Source organism: Ctenopharyngodon idella, chromosome 2 (assembly GCF_019924925.1).
Source record: "Ctenopharyngodon idella isolate HZGC_01 chromosome 2, HZGC01, whole genome shotgun sequence".
Lineage (NCBI taxonomy): Eukaryota > Metazoa > Chordata > Actinopteri > Cypriniformes > Xenocyprididae > Ctenopharyngodon > Ctenopharyngodon idella.
In genome coordinates, this window is record NC_067221.1 from 390,318 (window position 1) to 417,748 (window position 27,431).

At 41.4% G+C, this 27,431-nt stretch overlaps 2 protein-coding genes across 5 annotated transcripts in view; one reads left to right on the forward strand and one right to left on the reverse strand.

The window, feature by feature from the left end:
- The window catches only part of LOC127504911 (cadherin-2-like), a 61,973-nt gene extending 40,249 nt beyond the window's left edge, over window positions 1–21,724 (reverse strand). For both annotated transcript variants that reach the window (XR_007927516.1, XM_051880062.1), the window contains exons 1-2: window positions 21,517–21,724; window positions 20,266–20,380 (exon numbers count right to left, since the gene is read on the reverse strand). Coding sequence is in view for 1 of the 2 variants with exons in the window: in XM_051880062.1 (XP_051736022.1) it covers window positions 20,266–20,380; window positions 21,517–21,573 (172 nt within the window). In the remaining variant the exon portion in view is untranslated. The remainder of the gene's footprint in view (window positions 1–20,265; window positions 20,381–21,516) is intronic.
- Window positions 21,681–27,431, forward strand: part of LOC127505046 (ovarian cancer G-protein coupled receptor 1-like) — a 120,551-nt gene continuing 114,800 nt past the window's right edge. For all 3 annotated transcript variants that reach the window (XR_007927554.1, XM_051880308.1, XM_051880317.1), the window contains exon 1: window positions 21,681–21,806. The gene's annotated coding sequence lies outside the window, so the exon portion shown is untranslated. The remainder of the gene's footprint in view (window positions 21,807–27,431) is intronic.

The following is a 27,431-nucleotide window of genomic DNA, read 5'->3' on the forward strand; positions in this document are numbered from 1 at the left end:
AAAGAAATGCTTCCAGAGGTTATAGATCCTCTTCTTAATATCGTCAATTCATCTTTATCACTAGGATACGTACCGAAAACTTTTAAGCTGGCTATTATTAAACCTCTTATTAAAAAAACACAACTTGATCCTAGAGAATTAGCCAATTACAGGCCGATCTCAAATCTCACTTTTCTGTCAAAAATACTAGAAAAGGTAGTATCATCACAACTATGTTCCTTTTTAGAAAGAAATAGTATCTGTGAGGATTTCCAGTCAGGATTTAGACCGTACCATAGTACTGAGACTGCTCTCATTAGAGTTACTAATGATTTGCTCTTATCATCAGATCGTGGTTGTATCTCTCTATTAGTGTTACTGGATCTTAGTGCTGCATTTGACACTATTGATCACAATATTCTTTTAAATAGACTCGAAAATTAAAATTATAATAACCTAGAATACTGTCTAACACTTGATGGCTGCTCTGTTAAGTCTTTGTCGTCTCTTAGGAACCTGGGTGTGCTCTTTGATACCAATCTTTCATTTGAAGGCCATGTTACTAGCATCTGTAAAACCGCATTCTTCCATCTTAAAAATATATCTAAACTACGACATATGCTCTCAATGAAAAATGCAGAACAGTTAGTTCATGCGTTCATGACCTCAAGGCTAGATTACTGTAACGCTCTACTGGGTGGTTGTTCTGCTCGCCTGATAAATAAACTACAGCTCGTACAAAATGCAGCAGCTAGAGTTCTTACTAGAACTAGGAAGTATGACCATATTAGCCCAGTTCTGTCAACACTGCATTGGCTTCCTGTTAAACATCGTATAGATTTTAAAATCTTGCTAATTACTTACAAAGCAGTAAAGGGTTTAGCTCCCCAGTACCTGAGCGAGCTCCTAATTCATTATAGTCCTTCACGTCTATTGCGATCTCAGAATTCAGGCCAGCTGATAATACCTAGAATATCAAAATCAACCGCAGGTGGTAGATCCTTCTCCTATTTGGCACCTAAACTCTGGAACAATCTTCCTAGCATTGTTCGGGAAGCAGACACACTCTGTCAGTTTAAATCTAGACTAAAAACGCATCTCTTTAACCTGGCATACACATAACACATTACCAATTTATATTTTCAAATCCGTTAAAGGATTATTAGGCTGCATAAATTAGGTCAGCCGGTACCGGGAACACTTCCTATAACACCTGATGTACTCATTACATCAGAAGAAGAATGGCATCTACGCTAATATTAGTCTTTCTGGTTATCCCGAGGTTCACCGTAGTCAACCGGATCCAGGCCGTATCCAGGTGAGACCAAGGACCTGCGCCTTGACACGACCAACGCAGCCCTGAAGTATCAGCAGAGATTGAGTCAACTAGATCATCCCCTGTGAAGGCCTCATCGACACGACAGCCACGACACAGTTCCTCAACAGCCGTGATGAATACAATCCTCAATTGGATGGAACTGGAATAAATACTTTGAATGTTGCGATCCTGTCGGACTTATGATAGCTACCTGAATTGTAACAAAGCACTGTTGGCCAGAGGAGAACTGGCCCCCCGACTAAGCCTGGTTTCTCCCAAGGTTTTTTTCTCCATTTAAACACCTATTTGCCACTTGTCTGCCACCTGATGTCACCTGATGGAGTTTGGGTTCCTTGCCGCTGTCGCCTTTGGCTTGCTTAGTTGGGGACACTTGACATTTGACTTGACATTTGATATTCAACAGTGCTTTGATCTGCCTGCATTGACACTATTCTTTTAAGAGCTGCTGTGCAGCCAAATAATGTACCAGTTATCAATGTAAAGCTGCTTTGACACAATCTACATTGTAAAAAGCGCTATATAAATAAAGGTGACTTGACTTGACTTTCTATGGCCAGCTGGTGGTCACTAAGTCTGTACTTGGTTAATAAATTCCTGTGTGTTGTGTTCCTGACTGAGGTGAGATATTCAGCCAAAACACTCACTCACTCACTCACTCACTCACTCTCTCTCTCTCTCTCTCTCTCTCTCTCACGGAACTCTGAAGATAATTTATGCTCCTCAGGTGGTAAATCAACCTCACAGTTAAAGTCTTGCACAATTAATTCAATATTGCAACTTGTTATTTATTGTTTGTTGCATATTTGTGTATTTTGGTTGTCTGTGGACCTAATAAAGTTAATAAAAATAATAAAAAAATGCATTAACCAAAAATGAAAAATTGTCTCTGGTCAAAAAAGGTTCCCGACCCCTGGTATATTGTGTATATATGGTGTTTAAAGATCAGTGCACTTGAGTAATGTGTGTCAGCCAAAAGATTTCTCTGACAAGCTGAACTATTCAAAGCTATTGACTCGGTTCTCTCTAACAGCAATACTGAATGTCAACTGCAACAGCAATAGTTGATATACTCAAACATTAGCTAGCATGTGTCATCACAAACACACTGACAGCTGAATGATGGGAATGGTGAATAATGTGTGTGGAATGCTTACAGGAGGGCTGATGCAGCAGCAGACAGGATGCAGTCAGCAGAGAGACGCCACACCAATGCCTCAAACTACACAACACATTACGTCCACCTCAATACAGCCATTCAACATGCGCACACACACACACACAAACACGCACACACATACGCACAAACACACACGCACACACACACGTACGCACACACACACACACACACGTACGCACACACACACGCACGCGCGCACACACACACACGCACGTGCACACACGCACACATACGCACACACATACGCACGCACACGCGCACACACACACACACACACACTGCCTCACTACTGCCCCAGAGACAGAGATGTAAATCTACATGCCTCTGGACAGAGGAAATTAAAGAGTTTGACTTCTATTAGAATGGACACTGATATGGAAAACCAAATATTAGTGTTGTACAAAACAAACTGTGTTGTTTTTAACCCAGCATTATTTTAGAGTGTATTCTTTCCCATACTTTCATTATTTCTTCCTTTCATCTTAATTCCTGACCTCCTCTGGACAATATTGGAACTTTGTATTACAGCACTTTTCATGTTACTGCTTCCAAAGTATGTACTACTTATTAAATGTAAGTGTATGGTTTCAAGTGACAATACATAAGCCTGACTGAAAGATTTTAATGGCAAAATACTTTGTAAATTCAAAAGTAGCTAGAGTCGGTTAAACAGAAAGTGATTTTATGAGTCATTCATGCAGAAAGTGTTTACAACCTTTTTCTTGTTAGTTGCAAGAGCTAGAGATCTTCAGAGGTTGAATGAAGAGTTAGTTTAGGACATGATCATATGTGTTGTTTCCATATTGACCAGTGATTTCATGTCTTGAATATGGTTGTATAGCTGGTGTAAAATGTAACAAGCGTTCTACGGCTCATTCTGCACTGACTGAGGATTGACGCTCGGCCTCCACAAGATTAACGGATCACAAGTCTCACCAATGTGCCAAAGCAAACTAGCTGTGCTCAGCTCTCTCCTCCCAGTCTCTCTTCCTTCATTCCTACTTTCTAGCTTTCTCACACTTTTTAAAACTGATTTGCACTAATGAATTCAAATAAGCAAGTTCTGGGGCTAAAACAAATAAATGAATACAGCATCAGTCCTTCGAGTGTTTAACAGTAAATCACTATCACACACCTTCACTAACACAAACACTGATGCAGTGACGGAGTGTGTGTCCAGTTAACAGAATGAACACTGGCATTTGTGGCCTCCTGCAAAGAAAAATGTGGTCAGTTTCATTTCAGCCAATGGAACAGCAGCAGCTCAGCTGGGGTCAAATTCTTCCCATAATCTGCTGAAACTGGCTGGATACTACTATTCTTTCCCAAATCAGGAATTCTTCAGAGTTACAGTATGACAAGAGCCTGAAACACCAGTTTCAATCGGTTATCAATACAACTGAACAAGTTTCACTGTCATAGTATTTCAGTGACGTGTGTTTGAATTGCCTGATAACACTGCAGTGCATTATGGGTTATAGGTAAAAAGTATGAATTAGCATTTAATTTAGAATATCTATATAATACTCAAAAAATGCATGCACTTTTACAGTAAATTTAGTTTAAAATGTTTTTGGTGTCCTTGTTACATGTTACATGTAGCTACTTACTATAATAAAACAGTAGATTATTCTGTAGCGCTTTTTTCTAAAGTCCTGTTGAACATACTATGTACTTATTGTAGTAATGATGCTAACTGGGTAATAACTAGATACTAACCCTGAACCTACCTCTAAACCTTAACTGACCCATGTAGTTACTTTACATGTGAAAGCGCACACACTGTAAAATAAAGTGCAACCACTTATTAACACTAAACCTACAGTAAATACCTGCTGCTAATTCATATTTCTCAGTGATTACATGTGTAATTACACTGTAACAAAGACACCTTAAAATAAAGTGTATTCATGTTTTTGCAAGTAGTGACCTTTCAACTTACAGTCCCTGTGTGGTGCATCATTAGGGCTCAGGCACCGGTGGTGTGATAATTGCTCAGTTAATTATTCTTCTTCTCCTAAATAAATCGCATTTTTGAGGGGCTAAACATGCTCGAAAACTCATGAAACTTTGCACACCCATCAGAAGTGGTGAAAATTACATCTGATATGGGTTTTAGAATGGCAAAATGGCTCGATAGCGCCACCTACACAATTTCAATTAAGCGCCCTTCACACTACGTTTCATGTACAGTTATGAAATTCAGTAGACAGATGTAACAGCCCAATACCTACAAAAAAGTCTGAAAACCCAACAGGAAGTGAGATATTTTAAATTTTCTCTGCAAAGTTTTTGCAGTTTTTGCCATTTCCAGACGTTGTACTTGAACAAACTCCTAGAGCTTTAATCAGATCAACATCATATTTGGTCAGTCTAATCTAAAGGCCTTTGCGACATTAAATTGTGAAGATCTTGAGTTTTCATTGAAGGGTGTCCATGGCGGCCTGACAAAGTTTGATGTTTCGCCATGAAAGAGGAAGCTGTTGTAACTCAGGCATACAGTGTCTGATCTGCCCCAAACTTCACAAGTTTGATAATAGTCCTGGCATAAAGACATCTACATGGCATTATTTAGTAATAGTCAAAGTGCCACCTGTTGGCAGCAGGAAGTGTGGCACATCAAAAATGACTTTGCCATATTTCTCCTGTTTTTACTCGCTTACATGCATGTGACCCACTATTCACTGTTTCCCTAAGGCCACCCTTGCAGCTTTAATGTATGATTATATTTTATATAGTTTTGTTTCAGTAACATACATTAGGACATTTTGTGTTACGTTTCATGTTATTTAGTTACTGTTTATTGTTTTGTTTTTTACTATTGTGTGTTAGCCTTGCTTTGTTTTTTTTGTCTTTTTTTTTTTTTTTGTCTTAGTGGGTGTGTCCCTGATAACCAGCTTTAGAGGAGTCTAATCATTATTACACTTAATAAAAATATTTGTACAATAAGTAAATTAGGCAATTTTGCTTAAAATGTTTACATCTATTCTGTTAATAATTCAGGAGGATGACTTTCTCGAGTGTCCTGAGTGTTGATGGGAGAGTTGCTCAAGCTGTCTCCACAAAATCCCCCACAGGTGCCCAACAGTGTTAAGGTCGGATAAAATACTCGTCCACTGCAGGATTTTCACCTTAGGAGAATGTACAGTATAGAGTCACTTGAAAAAGTGCCCAACAGCACAGTAAATGAGGAGAGACTGTGTATTACACTACACAATGGTGTGTGTATTCATGACATCATTGATTAAGCACAACTCCTCCACTCCTTCAGCACTCATTCATCCCTATATAATAACTTCCAACCAACATATGAACATGACAACCAATGAAAACATACTTAGTAATAACTAAGACAACCAAGGAAACTAAAAGTCCATGAAAACTAAACTAAACCCAAAAGTGAATGTGACTGTTTTACAAGTCCAATCTTTTCAATTTTTCTATTACTTTTGCTACTATATACTGTGAATATGCAGTAGAAAGGCGAAAAAGATTTTTGAAATCAATGCTACCTGACTAGAGAAAAAGGCTGTTGTCTTCCCTTTTGCCAAATAAAAACCAGGCAAAAAAGAAAGTAATTATACGACAAACTCCAACAGACATGCGGTAAAGGGGACCTTACAGTATCATCGATAAGAAAGAATCGCTTCCAGGCCATCCTGAAATGGGACATTAGTGTAAAGCGATTCAGTATCTATTGTTTTTTATTTACACATTTCAGTATGGGCTCTAAAATGGCCCCTAGTGCAGTGAATCTCAACCTTTTTTAAGTAATGGACCCCCGTCATATTTGGAACCATCCTCAAGGACCCCAGAATAAAACTGGCTCACTGGTATCATTAATGTCTTTGTGACGACCAAATGCAATCAAGTATAATTTACTACTACATTAGTTGACTTGTCCTATATTTAGTCATATCATCAGTTATATTATACATATATTATCTTCTTCTTTTATGAGAACATGTCAAATGTCAAAATATACAAAAATTCATATTCAGATATTTATAAGGACCCCCTGGCATTATGTCAAGAAAATACATTGTATTATGGAAATGGTACATAGATGATATTTTCCTTTTATGGAGCGGTACACAGTTGCAAAACTTATTGGATTTACACCTTAGATAGTGAGTGCATCATGTGACCTTTATTGGTTAATTAACAAAGGGCTGTCATTGGAGTGTTTTAATTGTCTGATGAAGAGTCTCGTGCTCTAAACGTCTGTCAGTAAATTTATATATTTTTGGAGCCATTTTAAGTGATCTCAGAATCAGAGTCACTTTGAGCACCCTGCCAGTGATGTGCAGGCTTTTGTTTTGTATTTTCTGTGCATTTATAGCTGTGTGTTGGAGTCTTTAGTTCATTTCTTCTCTACCCTGTCAGTCGCGTACGCAGTTAAAGCAGTGAATGCAGTTCAGCACTTCCGTGTTTACGTCGGAACGCCGGCTCATTACTGGCCGGCTCCTGCGTCAGCATCACACGCGCGTGTCGTGCTGCTCACGTGAACAATATCGGCTTGGTGTGTCCCTGGCTTTAAGGTACGGTTTTTGCACATTTCTCTCTGACAGTCTAATGAATTTCTGTTTCAGTGTAAGTAATTTATGTGTATGTAACTCCATGAATAGAAGAATGAAGCCTGTATTTAAGACCATAAAGATTCAACCACAATTAAGCATAATTTGCTCATATTATCTCTACTGTAATGCAGAAAATCTCAATCAGCAATATAGTATTTTGTAAAGTCCAGCTGTTAGCAAACATCATGTTAGTATTTGTTGTACTGAAAAGGGTAAAAGGGTCAAATACTGTAACCCTCCATCACAATCAGCCTTTCTCTGAACTTAAACAATACCGGTCAGTAACACGACAAGATTGGCTACAAAGATCACATTACATCTGCTGCTTGGCTTGTTTCACGCAGCTTTCAGTAGGTACCACTTTGACCTATTACAACAGTTTCTGAACAAATATCCAAAACTCCAAAACAGGATCTGTTGAACTGGAGACAGGCAGTGCCGGCCCTGAAACCTGACACCACGTTCAAAGAGCGCAGACCCGTGCCAAGAGGACCCAACCCTCGAGCGCATCCGCGCGGAGAAAACAAAGAGAGATCTGATGGACATCAACAGCAGAGAATGCATTTTTCTTCTCTCTGCCGTGCTGAACAAGGCGTACGATGAATATGAGGCTGATCCTCAGTGCATTCGACCTCTATAATGAGCAAAACAAGCCACAGAGAGAGCGAGGGAGGACCAGAGCTCAATGAAAGAGGTATTGAACGCTGCTCAGTGAACTGGCAGCTCACACTGCAAACAGGCCCCGCTTTGTAGTGAAAAAGACAGAGATCCACACCTCTTACCCCATGAAAAAGCAAGCAAAGAGAAAGAACAGAAACAATATGCCAGTAATGACGTCGACTTCACCATGCATTGTTGACAAGTGCCAGACAAACACTTCTGCTGTAAGGCAGATTTAGATGATAGAATGGAATAGAAATGAAGAGATGTCCTAAGACCCCTGAGATTTCAGGTCAACATCAAACAGGCTCCACAAACCATTTTACTCCCCTAATGTGATGTAATACAGCGATATTCAACGCAGGGCCATACCCACCATAGACATTGAGGGGGACATAATTAGAAATGTCCAAATTGTCCCCCCCAAAATTTGAAATTCTTGCACTGCTCTGCTGCACTTCATTACAGCTCTCTGCATGTTGTTAGGATGACAAAAAGGTTTAAAAGTTACATTTTTAGTCTGGTCTGCCTCAGCGGTCTAAGAACGCTAGTCAATGTAAAAATGATTGAGATGGCCAATCAAATTAAAGTAGGCAGGGTTTACGTTCTCCTTTTGCTTGTGCACAGTCTTCACATCACAGACGGGCGCGCCAATCGATCGCTTAACGCCGTTGTGGAGGTTCTATTTTTCTGGTAAAATCACAAAACAAATGCACACAAACGTGTCCCTGCTCTTGATATACAACCATTGATGGACATCTTTGTTTGTAATGAGGAAAAAAAAAAAACAATGTGAGGGCGGATTAGAACACGCAACCTGTGATACTGTTAACAAATATTCTACCACTACACCACTAGGAAATTCAAATGTTTATTGCGGATGTATGTATTTATTCACTAAATTGAAGAATCTCGGAACTAACAATATATTATATTATGAAACTATCACATTAAACATGAGTTCTCAATGTACTATTGAAATTGATTTCTGGACATCGTAATGTTTTTTTTCTACAATTGTTATTGTACATATCTGATATAGCATTGTATTAGTAGCAATTTTGTTCACTGTTGTTTCTTTATGCTTTATTAAAAAAAAAGAAAAAAAAAAAAGGTCCCCCCATAATGTTCAAGACATGGTTACGGCCTTGATTCAACGGGAACGTAGGGCAAGACTTCATCGGGAATCATCAGGACTGAAAAGTATATATTTGCAAACAGCAATTTACTAACTAAAAAATATTATTTGCAAAACCACAACTCAATTGACATTCACAAATGCAAAGCACAATTCATAAATACACAAGTATGTTTGCATATATTAAACTTGTTTCTTTAGCCAATCAGATGAGTTTTCAAACAAGCCAATCATAACACGCCTTTCTTAATGTTTTGATTCAGGAACATAAATTTGCGTGTCTGTTGCACTTGATGTACGTCAAACGTGTTGACATGTTTTTCTCTGCAAACAAGAGCATTGTAACCAATCAAAAAGTCAGATGAGCACAAAACCTGTCAGGTGTTTAAAGTAGTCCATAAGCTAGTTAGTACCGACAACCAGACCTAATGAGTGAGCTTAAGCGTGTTTTATGTGTTTCTCACTTCTGTTCAAGGTGGCACATGAAAATAACTTCTGAAGAAACATCACCTGACACTCAAGAAAACCTTTTCCACGTGTGTTCCCTGGTGCAGAAGAAATCCTCTCATATTTTCCCAAATCTGGCCACCCTAATTATATTATAAAGCAATAAGCTGTGATCTTATCTCTCTCTCTGCATTTACTAACATTTTAATTTCTGTGAGTTTAAACTTAAAGCATAATTAAATTTAATTAAAAAATTAAACTCATTTACTTTTTGTTGATGTCACAGACACGCCAGGCTCCACCATTCACCAATCACAGCGCACCACTTCTCCCGAGTACTGATCACCGGCACCTGCACCTCATCACCGCCTCATCAACATTAGTACAAAGAGCACTCACACACACAGCCACATTGTCCGGTCTCGTTTGCATCTAAACTTACCTGTATGCTTACCTCAAGGACTCTTACTACACTACTTACCAGTCTCCAGCGTCTCCTGTTCTCCTCGTGTGATTCCCAGTCCGTGTGTGAGTGTTCTCCTTGTTCTACGTTCATCCATTCCAACGCCATTCAAGATCGCCACGTCTGCAACCGCAAAAGGACAGTATTACTCATCTTCACTCCAGTTATTCATCTTCACGTTGTCACATACTCACCTGCACTGCTGTTTAACTCTGCTGGTATCAATAAACATCCTTGTCTGTGATCTCCTGTCTCCGACCCTTCTGTGTTGTAACAGAAGACCGGACCCTAACAGCTAGATACCAGCATGAGTCACCCGGATCCCTTCCAAGAGCTCGTGGACGTCCAGCGATCACTTCCGCAAACACTGTCTCCACTCCTTCACCTCCCGTTCACGCCAGTCCCATGGCCAAACCAGCGCCCTACTCTGGCTCGGCGGAGGACTGCAGTGTGCACTGGTCCTGGAGATGCAACCGCACCTCTATCCCACCGAAACCACAAAGGTAGCGTTCATTATTTCTCACCTGCAAGGCAAAGCACTTCAGTGGGCGGACTCCATCTGGTCCCAGAACAGTCCAGTCACACAATCCTATTCCAGCTTCGTTGCCCACTTCCGGGAAGTCTTCGGCAAGCCGACCTCAGATTCATCAATCGGTGAGAAATTATACAACCTCAAACAAGGTGCTATGTCTGTCAACGAATATGCTTTGCAATTTAGAACACTAGCTGCCTCCAGTGGTTGGAATGAACAAGCTCTTATTACCACCTACCGGCAAGGTTTGGATCCTCGGGTGCGGTTGCATCTCGCTGCATACGAGGATTCCATCGGTCTTGAGCGCTTCATCTAGCTTTCCATCCACTTTGCCTCCCGTATGCAGTCGTGTATCGAAGAACACCAGGGCCAGTCACTGTTTAACACCCTCCTCCGTCGGCCAGAATCCGTCAGCCCTCCAGAACCAGCCAACGAGTCCATGCAAGTGGAAAATTCACGCCTCTCTCCTGCTGAGCGACAACGGTGGCTGACCCTGAATCTATGTCTGTACTGTGGTTCCCCTGGGCATGTACTCTCCGCATGCCCAATTCGTCCTCCGCATCCTATGGTGAGTGCTATCATTCCCCCCATGAATAAGATGAAGCCACTCACCACTGTAGTAAACCTTACTGCCGCTGATGTTTCCCTTCTAGTGGTGGTGCTCCTCGACTCAGGGTCAGCCGGCAACTTCATCTCAGGCGCCCTCTGCCGACAACTCAAGCTCAAGACCACGCCATCTCCGACCACCTACCAGATCCATTCAGTAACGGGCAGACTCCTCAGCAGAAGACACGTGAGTCACTGCGTTAGTCCTATCCAACTTCGGATTGTAGTGCTGCACCATGAAGACATACATCTGCTGGTTCTGGAGGAATCCACCTCTGACGTGATCCTAGGGCGTCCCTGGTTGGAGCAGCATAACCCCGTCATTTCCTGGAGCAACGGCGAGATCCTGAAGTGGGGCGAAACCTGTTTTTCCAAATGTATCTCCAAGATTCCAATTCCTTCGTCTCCTCGTTCTGAAGAAATCTCCATCTGTGCCGCGTCCATCGAGAGTCCTGTGGAGAAACGTTCTATTGATATTCCATCATGTTACGCCCCCTTCAGTGACGTCTTCTGCCCGCAAAGAGCCTCCAAGCTGCCTCCACACCAGCCATGGGACTGCGCCATCGATCTGCTTCCGGGTGAGTCAGTGCCCAGGGGAAGAATCTACCCCCTGTCAATCCTGGAGGAGAAGGCCATGGAAGAATACATCAAGGAGGCCCTAGCTCAAGGTTACATCCGCCAGTCTACTTCCCCTGCTGCCTCGAGTTTCTTCTTTGTGGCAAAAAAGGACGGAGGCTTGCGGCCCTGTATTGACTACCGTGCACTTAACAAGATAACCGTCAAGTTCCAATATCCCCTTCCTCTCGTCCCAGCGGCCCTGGAACATCTCCGTGGTGCCACTGTGTTCACCAAGCTGGACCTCCGCAGCGCGTATAACCTCATCCGGATACGTGAGGGGGACGAGTGGAAGACCGCCTTCGTGACACCTACCGGCCACTATGAATACCTTGTTATGCCGTATGGCCTGGTCAACACCCCCTCCGTATTCCAGGACTTCATCCACGAGGTGCTCCGGGAGTTCCTCCATAAGTTTGTTCTAGTCTACATCGACGACATCTTAATCTACTCCCGGAGCTTGGCCGAACATCGCCACCACGTTGCGGAGGTCCTCCAACGCCTGAGGAAATTCCATCTCTTCTTGAAAGCTGAAAAGTGCTCCTTCCACCAGCCCTCAGTGCACTTTCTAGGATACATCATCGACCACAGTGGCATCCGGATGGACGAGGGGAAGGTGGAAGCCATCAAGACCTGGCCCACTCCTTCCACTATCAAAGAACTCCAGCGCTTCCTTGGATTTGCACATTTCTATCGCCGTTTCATCAAAAACTACAGTTCCATCGCCCATCCACTCACAAATCTGCTCCGTGATAAGCCCAAGTCTCTGTCCTGGACATCGGCTGCCACCAACGCCTTTGAAACTCTTAAAGAAGCCTTCACCACCGCTCCCCTCCTCATCCACCCCAATCCAGACCTGCCCTTCGTAGTAGAGGTGGATGCCTCCACCACAGGAGTGGGAGCGGTGCTATCTCAGCAGCAGGGGACCCCAAGTAGACTTCACCCATGCGCCTTCTTCTCCCGCAAGCTCAACCCGGCGGAGACCAACTACGATATCGGTAACCGCGAGCTTCTGGCCGTGAAATTGGCCCTTGAGGAGTGGAGGCATTGGTTGGAGGGAGCTAAACACCCCTTTGTAGTTCTCACTGACCACAAGAACTTGGAGTACCTAAAAGCTGCAAAAAGACTGAACCCTCGGCAAGCACGCTGGTCATTATTCTTCACCCGTTTTGACTTCTCCATCTCCTATCGTCCCGGCTCCAAAAATGTCAAAGCGGATGCCCTATCTCGTCTCCATGCTCCTAAAGAAAGACCAGAAGAGCCAGAAACCATCCTCCCTAAAACCATCCTCGTCAGTCCCATTACCTGGTCAGAGGAAACGTTGCCCTCCTCCAATGCCTCCACCAACACTCCGTTGGGTTGTCCACCAGGCTTGCGCTACACCACCAGGGCACAACGCACCCCACTTATTCACTCTGCCCACACGTCACTTGGCACTGGCCACCCGGGGGTCAATGAAACCCTCTCGCTGCTAAAGGAGCGCTTCTGGTGGCCTAACATGGCAGCTGACGTCAGAAGGTACGTGCAGGGTTGTAGGGAGTGCGCCATCTCCAAGAGCCCTCGCCATCTTCCATCCGGCAAGCTCCATCCTCTGCCCGTTCCCAATCGACCCTGGTCACACCTAGGAGTCGATTTTATCACCGACCTGCCAGCATCCGATGAATACACCTGCATTCTCGTCATCGTAGATCGATTTTCCAAGTCATGTCGTCTGATTCCCCTGAGGGGCTTACCCACTGCCATGGAGACCGTTGAACTTATGTTCAATCACGTGTTCAGATACTACAGAATTCCCGAGGACATCGTCTCAGACAGAGGACCCCAGTTCATTTCACGGGTATGGAAGGCCTTCTTCTCGCTCCTAGGTGTGACCGTCAGTCTCTCATCCGGCTACCACCCTCAGTCGAACGGGCAGACGGAGAGGAAGATCCAGGAGATCGGCCACCAGAACTCTTGGAACCAGTATCTGGGTTGGGCCGAGTACGCACAGAACTCCCTGCATCAGCCATCTACTGGACTCACCCCATTCCAGTGCGTACTCGGTTACCAACCCCCACTGTTCCCCTGGACCGGGGAACCATCGGATGTTCCATCAGTTGACTACTGGTTCAGAGAGAGCGAGAGGGTCTGGGACTCTGCACACCACCAACTACAGCGGGCCCTGCGCAGACGCAGGATGACGGACGACCTTCACCGTTCCAACGCTCCCTCCTACCAACCGGGACAGAAGGTCTGGCTGTCGACACGGGACATCAGACTGCGTCTGCCCTGCAAGAAGCCTGCAAGAAGTCCGATTCATTGGCCCGTTCACCATCACCAAGCAGATCAACCCCGTCACGTATAAACTCCAATTACCTTCACAATATCGGATTCATCCCACATTCCATGTTTCCCTCCTTAAACCTCACCACCCTTCTGTTCCTCTCTCCACAGGGCCTGGCGTAGCAGCTGCCGAACCCCCCTTCCACTTATCCTGGACGACGGAGCTGCATACGAGGTTCACAAGATCCTGGACTCCCGACGCCGTGGTGGTCATCTGGAGTATCTTGTGGACTGGGAAGGCTATGGCCCCGAGGAACGCTCTTGGGTCCCCAGAAACGACATACTCGACCCCAACCTGCTCCACACCTTCCACTCCAACCATCCTGACAGACCTGCCCCACGTGGAAGAGGACGGCCACCACGACGTCGGGGTCCTCGGCCCTCAGGAGCGGGCCGTGGGGGGAGGGGGGGTTCTGTCACAGACACGCCAGGCTCCACCATTCACCAATCACAGCGCACTACTTCTCCCGAGTACTGATCACCGGCACCTGCACCTCATCACCGCCTCATCAACACTAGTACAAAGAGCACTCACACACACAGCCACATTGTCCGGTCTCGTTTGCATCTAAACTTACCTGTATGCTTACCTCAAGGACTCCTACTACACTACTTACCAGTCTCCAGCGTCTCCTGTTCTCCTCATGTGATTCCCAGTCCGTGTGTGAGTGTTCTCCTTGTTCTACTTTCATCTATTCTAACGCCATTCAAGATCGCCACGTCTGCAACCGCAAAAGGACAGTATTACTCATCTTCACTCCAGTTATTCATCTTCACGTTGTCACATACTCACCTGCACTGCTGTTTAACTCTGCTGGTATCAATAAACATCCTTGTCTGTGATCTCCTGTCTCCGACCCTTCTGTGTTGTAACAGTTGACTTATGCAGTGTCTATTATTTAGTTTATTGTTTTTATCACTTGACATTTGATATTCAACAGTGCTTTGATCTGCCTGCATTGACACTATTCTTTTAAGAGCTGCTGTGCAGCCAAATAATGTACCAGTTATCAATGTAAAGCTGCTTTGACACAATCTACATTGTAAAAAGCGCTATATAAATAAAGGTGACTTGAATTGACTTGACTATTAAGTCAACCAATTTGTAATAATGTAAATATTTTTGTAGGATATTGGTAATATCTGTTTCTCTTATTTTTGTTCTCCTAGTACAGTTTTGTCACGTCTGCTTATTATATTGCATTTTAAGCAGCATGTTTTGAGAATATTTTCTCTAACCCAAAGCACAATAACCAAGGTTGCTGTATATATTAGACTAGGGTGTGATATCTGATCACCCTTCACTTTAATGAAGAGAACACGTTTGTCTGAGAGAATTATAATAATACTCTAGTCCGTTGGAGACAGACACTGAGCCGTGGATAAACATAGGAATGAAGGCCAAAAACTGAAATATTACTGAACATGCTTAGGAACAATATATCAATTTATGCAGTATATGAACATATATATGAACATTATATAATGTATAATAATTATTAGCACACATTAATATGATAAATTGTTTTGTTTAGAAAGAAATAAACTCATCTACTGAACTTTAAATCTTATGCTTGCATCATCATGCCCAAAATAACCTGTGCACTATATATATATATATATATATGTATATACTGGCATTTATAAATTAACATGTTTTTGATGGCATGTTCCGCCACAGGACACGGCATCTTCACAAAAGTATTTTAAATCATTAAAAGAAACTGAGAATCAAAGCACTAGTCAGTGGGGTCAGGAATAACCGTCATGGACAACACTGTCAACCTCGGACTATCTCAAGAAATACCAGTGCACAAAGTCAACATTTAATTTCTACGGTATTTCTATTCTTTATTCTGTTTTATTCAGCCTTGTGAAGTGTCGTATTTCATGTGACTGTCGACCCACACCCACTGAAAGTGCTCCATTATCAGCCCTGTGTCAGATTAATAACCACCTCTCTGTGATAAACAAATGAACGATTAGATAATCTGTTATTTATGAGACTGACCAGCGCCATTACATTCTCCAGTGACAGGACACATGAACACACGGCTGCAACATATTTTTAGAGCAACTCTGCAGTTGAACTGTCTCAATGAGCACATGAACCTGGAATGTGACTCCAACAAACTACAGCAGGAATTCATCAGGAACAACTTTATTAATGTCCCTTGAGCAACAATTAAACAACAAACGAATGAGGACAGGACCACACATGCACAAGCGGTTCCTTGCCGCTGTCGCCTTTGGCTTGCTTAGTTGGGGACACTTGACATTTGACTTGACATTTGATATTCAACAGTGCTTTGATCTGCCTGCATTGACACTATTCTTTTAAGAGCTGCTGTGCAGCCAAATAATGTACCAGTTATCAATGTAAAGCTGCTTTGACACAATCTACATTGTAAAAAGCGCTATATAAATAAACTTGACTTGACTTGACTTGACTAAGCAATATCCTCAGCCTCTGTTTGTGCTGTTCTCATCAGACGCTCAGAGCTTCTGAACAGAGTTTCACTGTGATCATGCACGAGGAGCTTAAAAAGCAGCAAGACACCGAAAAAGCAAAGACAGCACAGTGGACAAAGATGCCCATCTAGCACATTTATAGAGAAAAACAAGCTTTTCATAAGTTTAAAATTTGACAGGGGAAATGTAGGCCCTGAAGAGCCATATGTGCTGCAGTAATTTGCTTCTAGTGTTAATGCGATGGGTTTGGGCAAATCGACAAGATTCTCTCCATTCTTCTTTAGGAATATCTTTCTGAAGATCGTTCTTCCATGCTGATAAGATAGAGAATTTTCTTTTGATCCCTCTAAAAGTATATATTTTAAAACAAGGATAAATCGACACTTCCAATTACTATAAGTGTTTTAAAGTGTGATTTTCTATGGTTGACAATGGTGGTTCTGAAAAAGTTCTCATTTCAGAGTACATAAAACTCCTAATCTGTAAATTTATATAAAGGGAGATGATATTTTCCCACAGCTGTTGAAATGACATCAGTATACCTTCTCTATACATAGGGCTGCATGATTAATCCTATTTTAATTGTGATAACGATTTCTGCTTCTCTTGATTAATTAAAAAAAACGTCGCAATATTTGCCCTGCTGATTATTTGTACTGAAAAAAAAAAGATTTAGACATTCACATTATCTTGCATTGGTAACAAGCTTCCACTAGCTTTCCTGTTTGGGGTTGCCAGATGTCAAAAGAATAAATACCCCAAAGCTTTTCTCTTAAGGATACATTTTCTGCCCAGCGTTTTACTTAATCTTCTCAATGTGGCAACCATGAGCTCCCGCTCTCTCTGCACTGCAAAAAAATAAATAAATAAATAAAACGCTGATGATGTGAATACAAACATGTATGTTGGAGTTTAGCCATGTTGACTGTAAAATTCTGCTGGAATGAAAATGTCATACAGCCAGTCCTTCATGACATCTGCTGCTACTAATTTGCGAGCAAACCTTCTCTCTCTGTGATCAACTGTAATAAATCCAAACATGATTCTTGACCATACTGTTTGCGATCATGGTTGGTGAATACATGCTGTCCGTGTGACCTCTGTGCTACAATACAGAGTAAAAATGGAATTATTGGAATTAATACTAAGATTTTTTTTTTTTTTTAGATTTTAGCTTTTGAGAGAAGCTTCTTAAGATTTTAGCATTTTTATAATGTAAAGCGGTTTGCAGAGTTTAGTCATTTCAAAGATAAAAAATGGCTGAAAAAGAAAAAAAATGACGACGGATATCGTTCTTTGTGGTCTATCTGTTTACGAATTTTCATTTGCATCTGAATCTTTGTCTCATTTGTAACTTTACTGCTTTTCATAAAATATCTAATGTAAAGACAAATTACAAAGCACTAACCCTAACCATGCATTACCAGATGTCATATTAATGATAAGTAGTGTTCAGTGTACTCAATACAATTTAAATCAACACAACTGTAATCAATACAATATATATATATAAATTTAAATGAGAGTAATTGTAGGAGCCAGGTATAGTTTTATTATTTTGAATACATTTTTTTTTGGTCACTTATGGTGATTACTGCACCTGGTGGTGGCGGAAGTAGTAAAAGTATATCCTGTGTTCACCTGTGTGTTTGTTCATGGAGAGAGGGGGTGACGGGGGAAAGCTTATTTTTGCTGACTGCTAAAGCTAATAATGGAGTTTATCATGACTTTTGGATGCATTATTGGATGCACGATCTTGTTTGTTTCTTGTGCAAATAAATTTAGAAACAAAGTCTTTGGATCTGTGATCACTGCAAGCAAGCGTGTCCAACAAGTTAGTTTCCCCTACTCAGCCTCTCGCCGGCGAAATTTACAGTCTTCAAGATAGTCGGCAATAGTAATCATGATTAATAATTTATTTTATAATGAGTTTTATAATAACAAGGCACTATTTTGTTATCTATTATTGCTATCAACTGTAGAGCATGAAAAAATATCCTAACGCTGTATTATTACATGTTTGAATAGAAGCCTGTAAACTTGCACTGCTCTGTGAAAAAAGAAAAGTGTTGTTCCTTTTCACCTACTGTTACACCTTTCATATCTGAACTATTCTGAATTGCAATTGCAAGTGGTTCAACTGCAAACAAAAATAATAAAGGAGACAATGAACACCCATGGCATATATACCTACTTAATTTGATTATGTTTTACTTCTGCCTGTAAATCATTATAAAGCAACCTGACCCATTTATTCCATTAGCCAGTCTAAATCTTTTCAGAGTTTCCTTCATTCCCAGTGAGAGCTCTGGCTGAATTTAGTCACAGCAGCAGGAAGAAAGGTAGCAAAATGTAACCATCTAGACTATAGACTGTAAAACACATGATCCATATCCTTCCGCTGTAGAAAAATGAAGTCAAAACTGCCCGCTTCAGCATGTCTGCATACAGGATTTCCAGGATTGTTATGAACAGTTTGATCATTGCTGTCATGTCCAAAAGTTACGGCAGATAGGTGCAAGTATGGAGCATACAAAAATCTGAACAGAAACCGCTACTTTAACAGATCCCATGAACATGACAAACTTTGAGATGGATAAATATAAATGTTTCCATATAACACTGATGTCTAACCAGAGAGCTTGAGTTTAGTTGATGAGACACGTGTTGACTGAAAACAGTATCATAATCACCACACAACAGCACACAACAGATCCACAAATGCTCCCGGGAATCTCAGTCGGATATGGTCCCCACATTTAACACATAAATTACATTACTGATGACAACCAAATAAAGATTACATTAAAGATTAGCTGTGAATGATAACCACATGACAAATAACTGACAAGGACAACAAACACAACAACAGCAGCAAAATAAAGACAAAGCAACAAAGTAATAAAAAGCAGGAAAAAAACATGAACAGTAATTTGCATAATTTGTAGATCTCATGGTATGTTCCTAAACTATTAAGAAGATGTAGGCAAACTTTTGGTGGTCAAAAATAACAAATATTTATATAACACTTGGTTCATTTGGTCTGGATAAGATGGTCTTCTTTGATTTACTGAATCGTGCCAAGGATATAATAAACATTTTATCTGTCATTTTGAATCTCATTCCAAACCTTCTTTTTTAAACTTCTTTTCCAGATCCTCAACAACTTTAACTCTTTGATCATTTGCCGACCATATTGTCAAAACGTTATTTATTTTTATTTATTTTTAGTCACAAGCAAGTGGTGAATTTTAAATACTCTCACTAACTCTTGTCTATTTGGAAATTACAAACAAGTTCTATAGAATGAATCTGTATCTGTAGAAATATATAGATGTACCAAATGATTCACTGATTAACCGTCATCTGGATTAAATTATAGAGATAAATGTGTTAGACAGCATGAGAACAGAGTTTGACAGTAATAGCATTATTTAGTTAATTTAGTTTAGTTACAGTGAATTAAACATTCATATAGATGAAAGAATACTTTGTGATTGAGTGTTGTACTGACGTGATTGAAAACATGCTGAACTGTTTGAGTGCATTTTTGTTGTGAGATTAGTACTAAAACTACTTGCTTGAGAAAATAAAACCAAAGCAATTAAAAAAGATCATACATTTGTATTTATTACTTATATTTGTATTTGTTCGTGTTTTATATATACATATTAGATGTTGTGTTTCAATGTTAGAATTCATTATTTTAACTTTTATTTACACATTATTTTATTTTTTCCAAAATGCAGTCACTGATTTTCATTGTTTTAACTTGTATTCACAGTTATGTCCCACCTTTCCTTGCACTAAATGAACGTGCGCACCCTTTTGTGTGTGACTGATATGAATTTTCGAACAGGGTCACATGGCTGTAGTTTGTACGAGCTGATGTTCACAGAGGAACAGCGTTGTGTGTCTGAAGGTCTCATGTTTACCGGTGAAGACGGGCTGTCCTGGCAGCAGCACAGCTTCAGGAATCACTGTGGTGTATGAATCCTCAGAGAAACCCGGCCGGCACACACCGCTGTCTCTGTCCTCCGCATCCAGAAACTACAAAACACAACAAACACTCATCAACACACAAACAATCACCTCATGCTTTAGTGCCTGCTGTTCACACATTCAGATTATTCAGGTAATAAAGCCGAAGAGATTAACCTGAAACTGCAGTCGTATTCTGACTAAAATCTGTTTAAAGCACAAGATAGTTTAAGAAAATAACATGCGAAATGAAACCCCTTAATAGGCACAGTTAGCCTACTACAGTTTTGTTGCTAATGACAAATAAACTAATATTGGGTCTCCTTCATGCCATTTCAGCAACCTCGCTGTTTTGATTGATTGATTGATTGATTGATTGATTTGATTGAATGACAGAGGCACACAGTAAACATGTTCTCTTTTCATGATTTTGATATTGGTATTACACCATCTTTGTTCTCATTTAATTGTAACAATAATTTCTGTCATGTTCACTGGATTTATAGAGTTTCAAATCGAATTTCTTCTACATGTTTGCATCAGGTCAGTAAGTAGTTGGCATGTCTGTTCTTCCTATGTGGAGTAAGGTATTAAATTAATGAGAGTACAAACCCTTTAGTTTAAATGTGCTCATGTGAATAGATTTTATATACAGTAACGTTAGTTCTGTTGTGTTTTATGTTTTTCTGAGAATAGACATGAATGTTTTCTTCACTGGAATTCCTACATAACTAGAAAAAGTAATTGAAACTTTGGCACCGCTGATTTTACTTTTGAATTTCAGACAGCAATTAAACTAAAGTCAGTTTGGATTGTTTCACAGTGTCCCTAATATCAGTTTACCACACATTTACTCTTGTAACAGTCGTAAACTTGGCAATCCTGCTAATGTTATCCGTATAACTTTTAGAGGCCCAAAACTGAGTATGTTTCACATCAAAGTGGGTGTGAAACAAGTGATTTTAAATCTGAAGGGAGATGAAAGTTTCAGTCCCCTGACAATCGCTGACAATAATATACATTTTTCATGACGCCATAATAAAATTAACTTCCCCAGGCGCTTCCTCCATCACTATCTCGCTGTATCTGCATCAGTGCCGCGACTGAAGCGCTTCTGTGCGGAAAACATCGCGAGTTATTCTCCAGCACACTGACTAGATAGAGGTTCACTGTTAGCTGTCGCATTTCCACACAAACACATTTACCTGCGAGCCTGTCAGGAGGAGAGAGAGAAGCAAAGCCCGGCCCGGGATGAGCAGCATTGATGTGCTTGTTTATGCTCCTGAATCCGTGTCAAGTGTGAGTCGTTTTCGCTAGTCTTTATAAAGGGAATCTCTGTGTTGTGTTTTTATCGGCTCCTCCGCTGCTACTGAAGTGAAACTCCCCTCAGAAACACTGACTCTCTCTCACTCTCCCTGCCGGACACAGCAGCGTCAGCGTCACAGTCGGACGAGAGAAATGCAGACCGGACACAGACACACACGAGCGTTCAGAGGTTTGTTTAATGTTTAAGTCTCTTCTGCTCACCAAGGCTGCATTTATTTAATCAAAAATACAGTAAAAACAGTGAAATATTAATACCGATTAAAATAGTTTTCTATTTTGTAAACTGTAATTTATTCCTGTGATCAAAGCTGAATTTTCAGCATCATTACTCCAGTCTTCCATGTCACATGATCCTTCAGAAATCATTCTAAAATGCGATGGATTCGCGACCAATGCTAATACATTTCATATCCACTATCTATACAGCCACATCCAGATTTTATCCTCATAATGAAAAGTAGGAAATTACTACATAATTGAGTTTTCAGTAGCCTATAAGGACACACCTTTGTATCTGTCTTTTGGAAAATCGGTTTGAAAGAACTGACTCGCTCATTAAGGGTGCTTTCACACTGGCCTTTTAGTTCGAAACAAGGCACGGTTCACGTGAACAATTGTTCGCATATGGATTTTCTTGGATCTCGGAGATAGGTATGAGTTTATTTGAAACCTTAAAGTGTTTTAATATGTGGTGTTTGGTTTAGGAAGAATAATAAAGGTGTTTTAATGCATGTATTTCAGCTCTATGGAGTCCATTGGTTCACATGCGAGAGGTTCGCATGTGCCGTCTTTTGGGTCTTTGACATAGGTATGAGTTTGTTTATGAGTTTGTTTGGAGTACTAAAGTGTTTTAATAGGTGGTGTTTGTCTTGATATAAATAATAAAGGTATTTTAATGTGTGTGTTTCAGCTCTACAGAGCCCATTTGTTGATCTTGTTGTATTTGAGTTGAATGTTTGGATTTGGGTATATTGTCTAGTCCGCCCAGGTATTTGAATCTGTAATTGGGCCGAAAGGAATGGGAACGGCCCTTTGGGCGGACTAGTTCCCTTTCGATACTATACTCGTACTGCGCTCAGACGCATATGGGGAAAACTCCTTTTCCTCCGATTTCTGAAGCCTTTATTCAAAAGCCTTTGTCCAAACCTCTGTGGAAAGCAGGGACGCACACGTCCTGCGTTCCGAGGTAAACACCATGCTGGCGAAGGAGCCATAGAAGTGGTTCCCCCAGCGCTGAGGGAGTCAGGTTTCTACAGCAGGTACTTCCTCATTCCCAAAAAGGATGGCGGTCTCAGACCCATCCTCGATCTCAGACATCTGAACAGGGCCCTGATAAAGCGCTCATTCAGAATGATCACTTTGAAACAGATCTTCCCGTAAATACGCCGGAAGACTGGTTCTTTACACTGGATCTGAAAGACGCTTATTTTCTGAGACAGATAGGTGTGCACATACTGAACTACCTCGATGACTAGCTCATTTTGGCCCAGTTGGAGGCGGAGTTAATATCTCACAGATCCATCATCCTCAACCACTTGGAGTGCTTGGGGCTCAGGGTCAATTTTCCAAAGAGCTCGTTATCTCCCAGCCAATGTGTCTCATTCCTGGGGATAATTTTAGACTCGACCCACATGAGGGCCATGGTCACTCCAGAACGATCTCTGGCCATTCAGCAGCTCGTGAAAACCCTTTACGCCCGGGGTTTCTCTGCCGCTCAGAGAGTTTCAGAAGATGCTAGGTCTAATGAGTTCAGCATCTCCAGCTCTGCAGCTGGGCTTGCTTCGCCCGCTGCAGTTCTGGCTGAAACCACGGGGCCCATCCCAAGCCTGGCGACATGGTCGTTGCTCGCTCAAGGTGAGCCAGGTGTGCGTCGCAACCCTGGCCCTTTGGATGAATCCCTGCTGGTTCGAGCAGGGCGTGGCAATTGAGACGATGAACAAGACAAAGGTTGTCTTCACAGATGCCTCCAAGATGGGTTGGGGAGCTCTGTGTGACAACCATCCGGCCTTTGGCCCTTGGAATGGCCCGGAAAGCGAGCTTCATATCAACCGTCTGGAAATGATGGTGCTATATCAAGCTTTCCACGCCTTCCTTCCTCTCCTGGTGGGACACCATGTCTTGGTCAGATCGGACAGCATGACGGTGGTGTCCTTCATAAATCACCAGGGCGAGCTCTCTTCAAAGCCCCTCTTCACTCTAGCGAAAACCATCCTAGAGTGGCCCAATGCAACCTGCTCTCACTGAGAGCAGCGTATATACAGGGCGTACTGAACACAGGGGCGGACATGTTGTCCCGGAGCAACCTTCCCTCGGAGGAATGGATGCCCCACCCCCGCACAGTTCAGAAAATTCGTGATGTCTTCGGGAGGGCAGAGGTTGACCTCTTTGCCTCAGAAGACAATTATTTATATATTTCTCAAAAGCCAGGGGTGCGCTGGCCCACGACTGGCCCAGCCTCCACATTTATGCTATTCCTCTGATCGCTCTGATTCCCCAGGTTATCAGACGAATCAGGGAGGGTGCGCACAAGGTCCTCCTGGTGGCTTCTCTGTGGAGGACCCAACCATGGTTCTCGGAGCTGTCTCAGCTATCACCCATGGAGCCAGGGCCTCCTCTCTCAAGCGAGAGGAACGATATGGCATCCCAGACCCGAGCTGTGGGATCTTCATGTGTGGTTTCTCAATGGGAGCCTGCCTTAAACACTATCTCACAAGCTACAGCCCAGGCTTTTCAGATGGATAGTCGACGCTATAGCACTCATTTACTCCTCTTTAGGCCTTCACTGCCCTTTAGGTGTGAGAGCGCATTCCACAAGAGGCATGGCCTCCTCGTGGGCGTGGTCTTGTGGCGTTCTATCGCCGAAATCTGTATGGCAGCTGGCTGGCCTCTCCATCTGCATTTGTCAGGTTTTATAATCTGGACGTTCCTGCGTCTCAGATGCAGGTCCTTTCTGCATGAGCCTCACTGCTGTGTCTAGCTTATGGTTTTCTGTTATGACCCCGACCATGTCCGGGTATAACTATATTCTGAGCCCCCTATATGCATCCTATGCCTCGCTGGTGCCTTGGCTTATGGGCTTGGGAGGATGACTACAGTGTTTCAGTCCCCGTTGTCTGGGCTATCCTGTCCTATGGGTATCTGTCGCAAGCCCTTTTCAAGTGCTCTGCCCTTATGCTCGGTCGTCCCCCTGCATAGCACAGCGTGATTGAACTGTCCCCATGTGTGTCTTGTCTTATGTATAATAAGACGTATGACGCAGTACGAGTGTAGTATCGAAAGGGAACGTACTCGGTTACTAACGTAACCTTGGTTCCCTTAGATACGGAACGAGTACTGCGTACTTTGCTGTGCTACTCGCGGGATGCCTCATGCCATCGCTTCAGTCGAATTAAATCAATTTGCCATGGTGAGACGGCCACTTGTGTAGCCCGATACCCCGCCTCTTTTGGCGGGCTCAAGTAGGCGCCGTCATTGGTTTGTTTACTTTAACTCCAATTTTTTTTTTTTTCTTTTGTGTGGTTTGATGTTCAACTCTTGCTTGGTTAACTCATGGGTAAGGTGTCCTGTGTAATAAAAACCCTGTAAAGCCATCAATAAATCTCTAAACGAACCTGAGTTGTGTTGATGTTTATTTAAAGGTGGACCTTGTTACAGAATCAAGTTGAGTGTGAGAGACCAGACTAATGATGCGGGGGCCACCGGGAACTATCGCGCTTGGACTCGGACCACAACAAACGTGCCCAGTGTGAAAGCCCCCTAAGCCTTCACTTGTTTCATTACTGGATGAATCACATTTTTGAACGAATGTCTTGAATGAATGATTCAATGACAAATAAATTTTTTAACTTTCATTTGTTGCCACCAGGTGGCGTAACGATGCAATCGATACAAACGTTATTTGAAGCGAAAAAAAAAGGTGATTTGCTCTATTTTGATCGCTATCGCAGACATCAATGTTTATATCTGAACTATAAACTTTTATCCCAGCACTTCTGGGATAATTTGAATATTTGTAAGACAGAAATAATGATACTGTGTGGTTGAAAAGACTGCTCTCTCTGGGTCAGTGGCAGCGCCACACGCAGATCTGAATGTTCCAGTGTGATGTTGTCAAAGGTTTAATAGACACAGGCGAATCATTGTCATTTAGGAATAAGATCATGTGGCTGTTTGAATGAGATTGTGATCTTTTAAGGATTAATTTAATTCTCCAAATGTTCCCACATATGCATTTATCGCAACTGCATAGGGATGAAAACAAAAATGAACTTTGTTAAAAACTGCGATAATAATGCATAAATTCAAACTTTGCAGCACGATTTTTCTTAATTAAACTTGTGCATTTGTTTCCTTGATCTTGGATGCTCCGCATTTGTTGTGGCAGCGCACGTGTAATCAGAGACAGCCCCTGTAATAATAATAATAATAATAATAATAATAATACACATAAACAATGAAACAAATAGTAGCAATAGCAATATTGTGCATATTAATTGTTGCAATAAACAGTACTACTGAATAAAAGACACATGTCTACTTCAATAGCAGATTTTTTATATTTCTCCCCTCATGGCATGGCCCGCGGGCCCTAGTTTGGGCATCTCTGGTTTAGAGAATTACTGATGAGTTTCCTTATGTTTCCTTAAGCTTTCTTGAGTAAACTATATTTACCATGCTTCAGTTTTATTAGTAAATCATTTCAGCTGTGTTATACTGTAGTTTTTCTGACAGCTAGATGGAGCCAGAGCATTACTTTCAGAAAGCATTTATTTAGCTGTCAACCAAAATTTATTAATTTTATTTAATTGTTCTTACTGCCAGTTTAATGTGTTTTGTCTTTCAGTCTTCATTCATTTAGACTTGTTAATTGATTAATTTATTTCTTATAGTTTACAGTTATTTGATTATTTATTGTGTAAATTCTACTTTTATCTTTTGCTGTTGTAATGTGATATATAAATAAAAAGCTAGCTAATTAATCAATAAACTGCTCAGGACAAACAAGAGACTCATGAATAACCATCACAAAACAAAAAAAAAAAACAGTCGTAGATCATCCAGGTAACCACACAGTATTAAGAATCAATGGTTCACAAACTTTTGAACGGGGTCATTTTAATAAATTCAGCTATTTTTTGTCTTGTGAACTATATGTAATTACATCTTTTATGTAAAATATCTTAATCAGGACAGTACTAAATAAAAAATAATATTATTATCTCTTTTATTTTGTTAAAATTTTCCACATTTTCACAGATTCTGCAAGGGGTTCACAAACTTTCAAGTGGCACTGTATATTTCTGAGAAGTATATAAAAAGTAGTATTTTTAGTTTAAAAGAAGTATACTAATAGCACACTTGAATAAACTTCTTTTTCGTAAGGCAAACTATAGTCTTACAAAGGAAGAAGATGGTCGGAGAATACAGCCTAATGTAAGCAGGTCCACAGTGACATTAATTGTGCAAACATTTTATAGGGAAAACAGGTAAATATGTACTAGTTCTTTACTTTTATTACAGCATTTTATTCACAATAATATTGTAAAGCTAAATGCAAATGTCTGTAAATCACAATTTACCATAGATATGTATGAGGAATATGTAACGTCATCTATTTGTATATATATATATATATGTAAGTGGTCTCTTTTTCCTCCTTGCATTGTGTTTCAATAAAGCTCGTTCTTCAAATAATAGTGCCCCAATCAATTTATTTACTGAGAAAACAGAAGTAACAGAGTGAGTTCATATAGGCCCATTCCAGCATATATGACGACTCGTGCTGGCGCGCTGG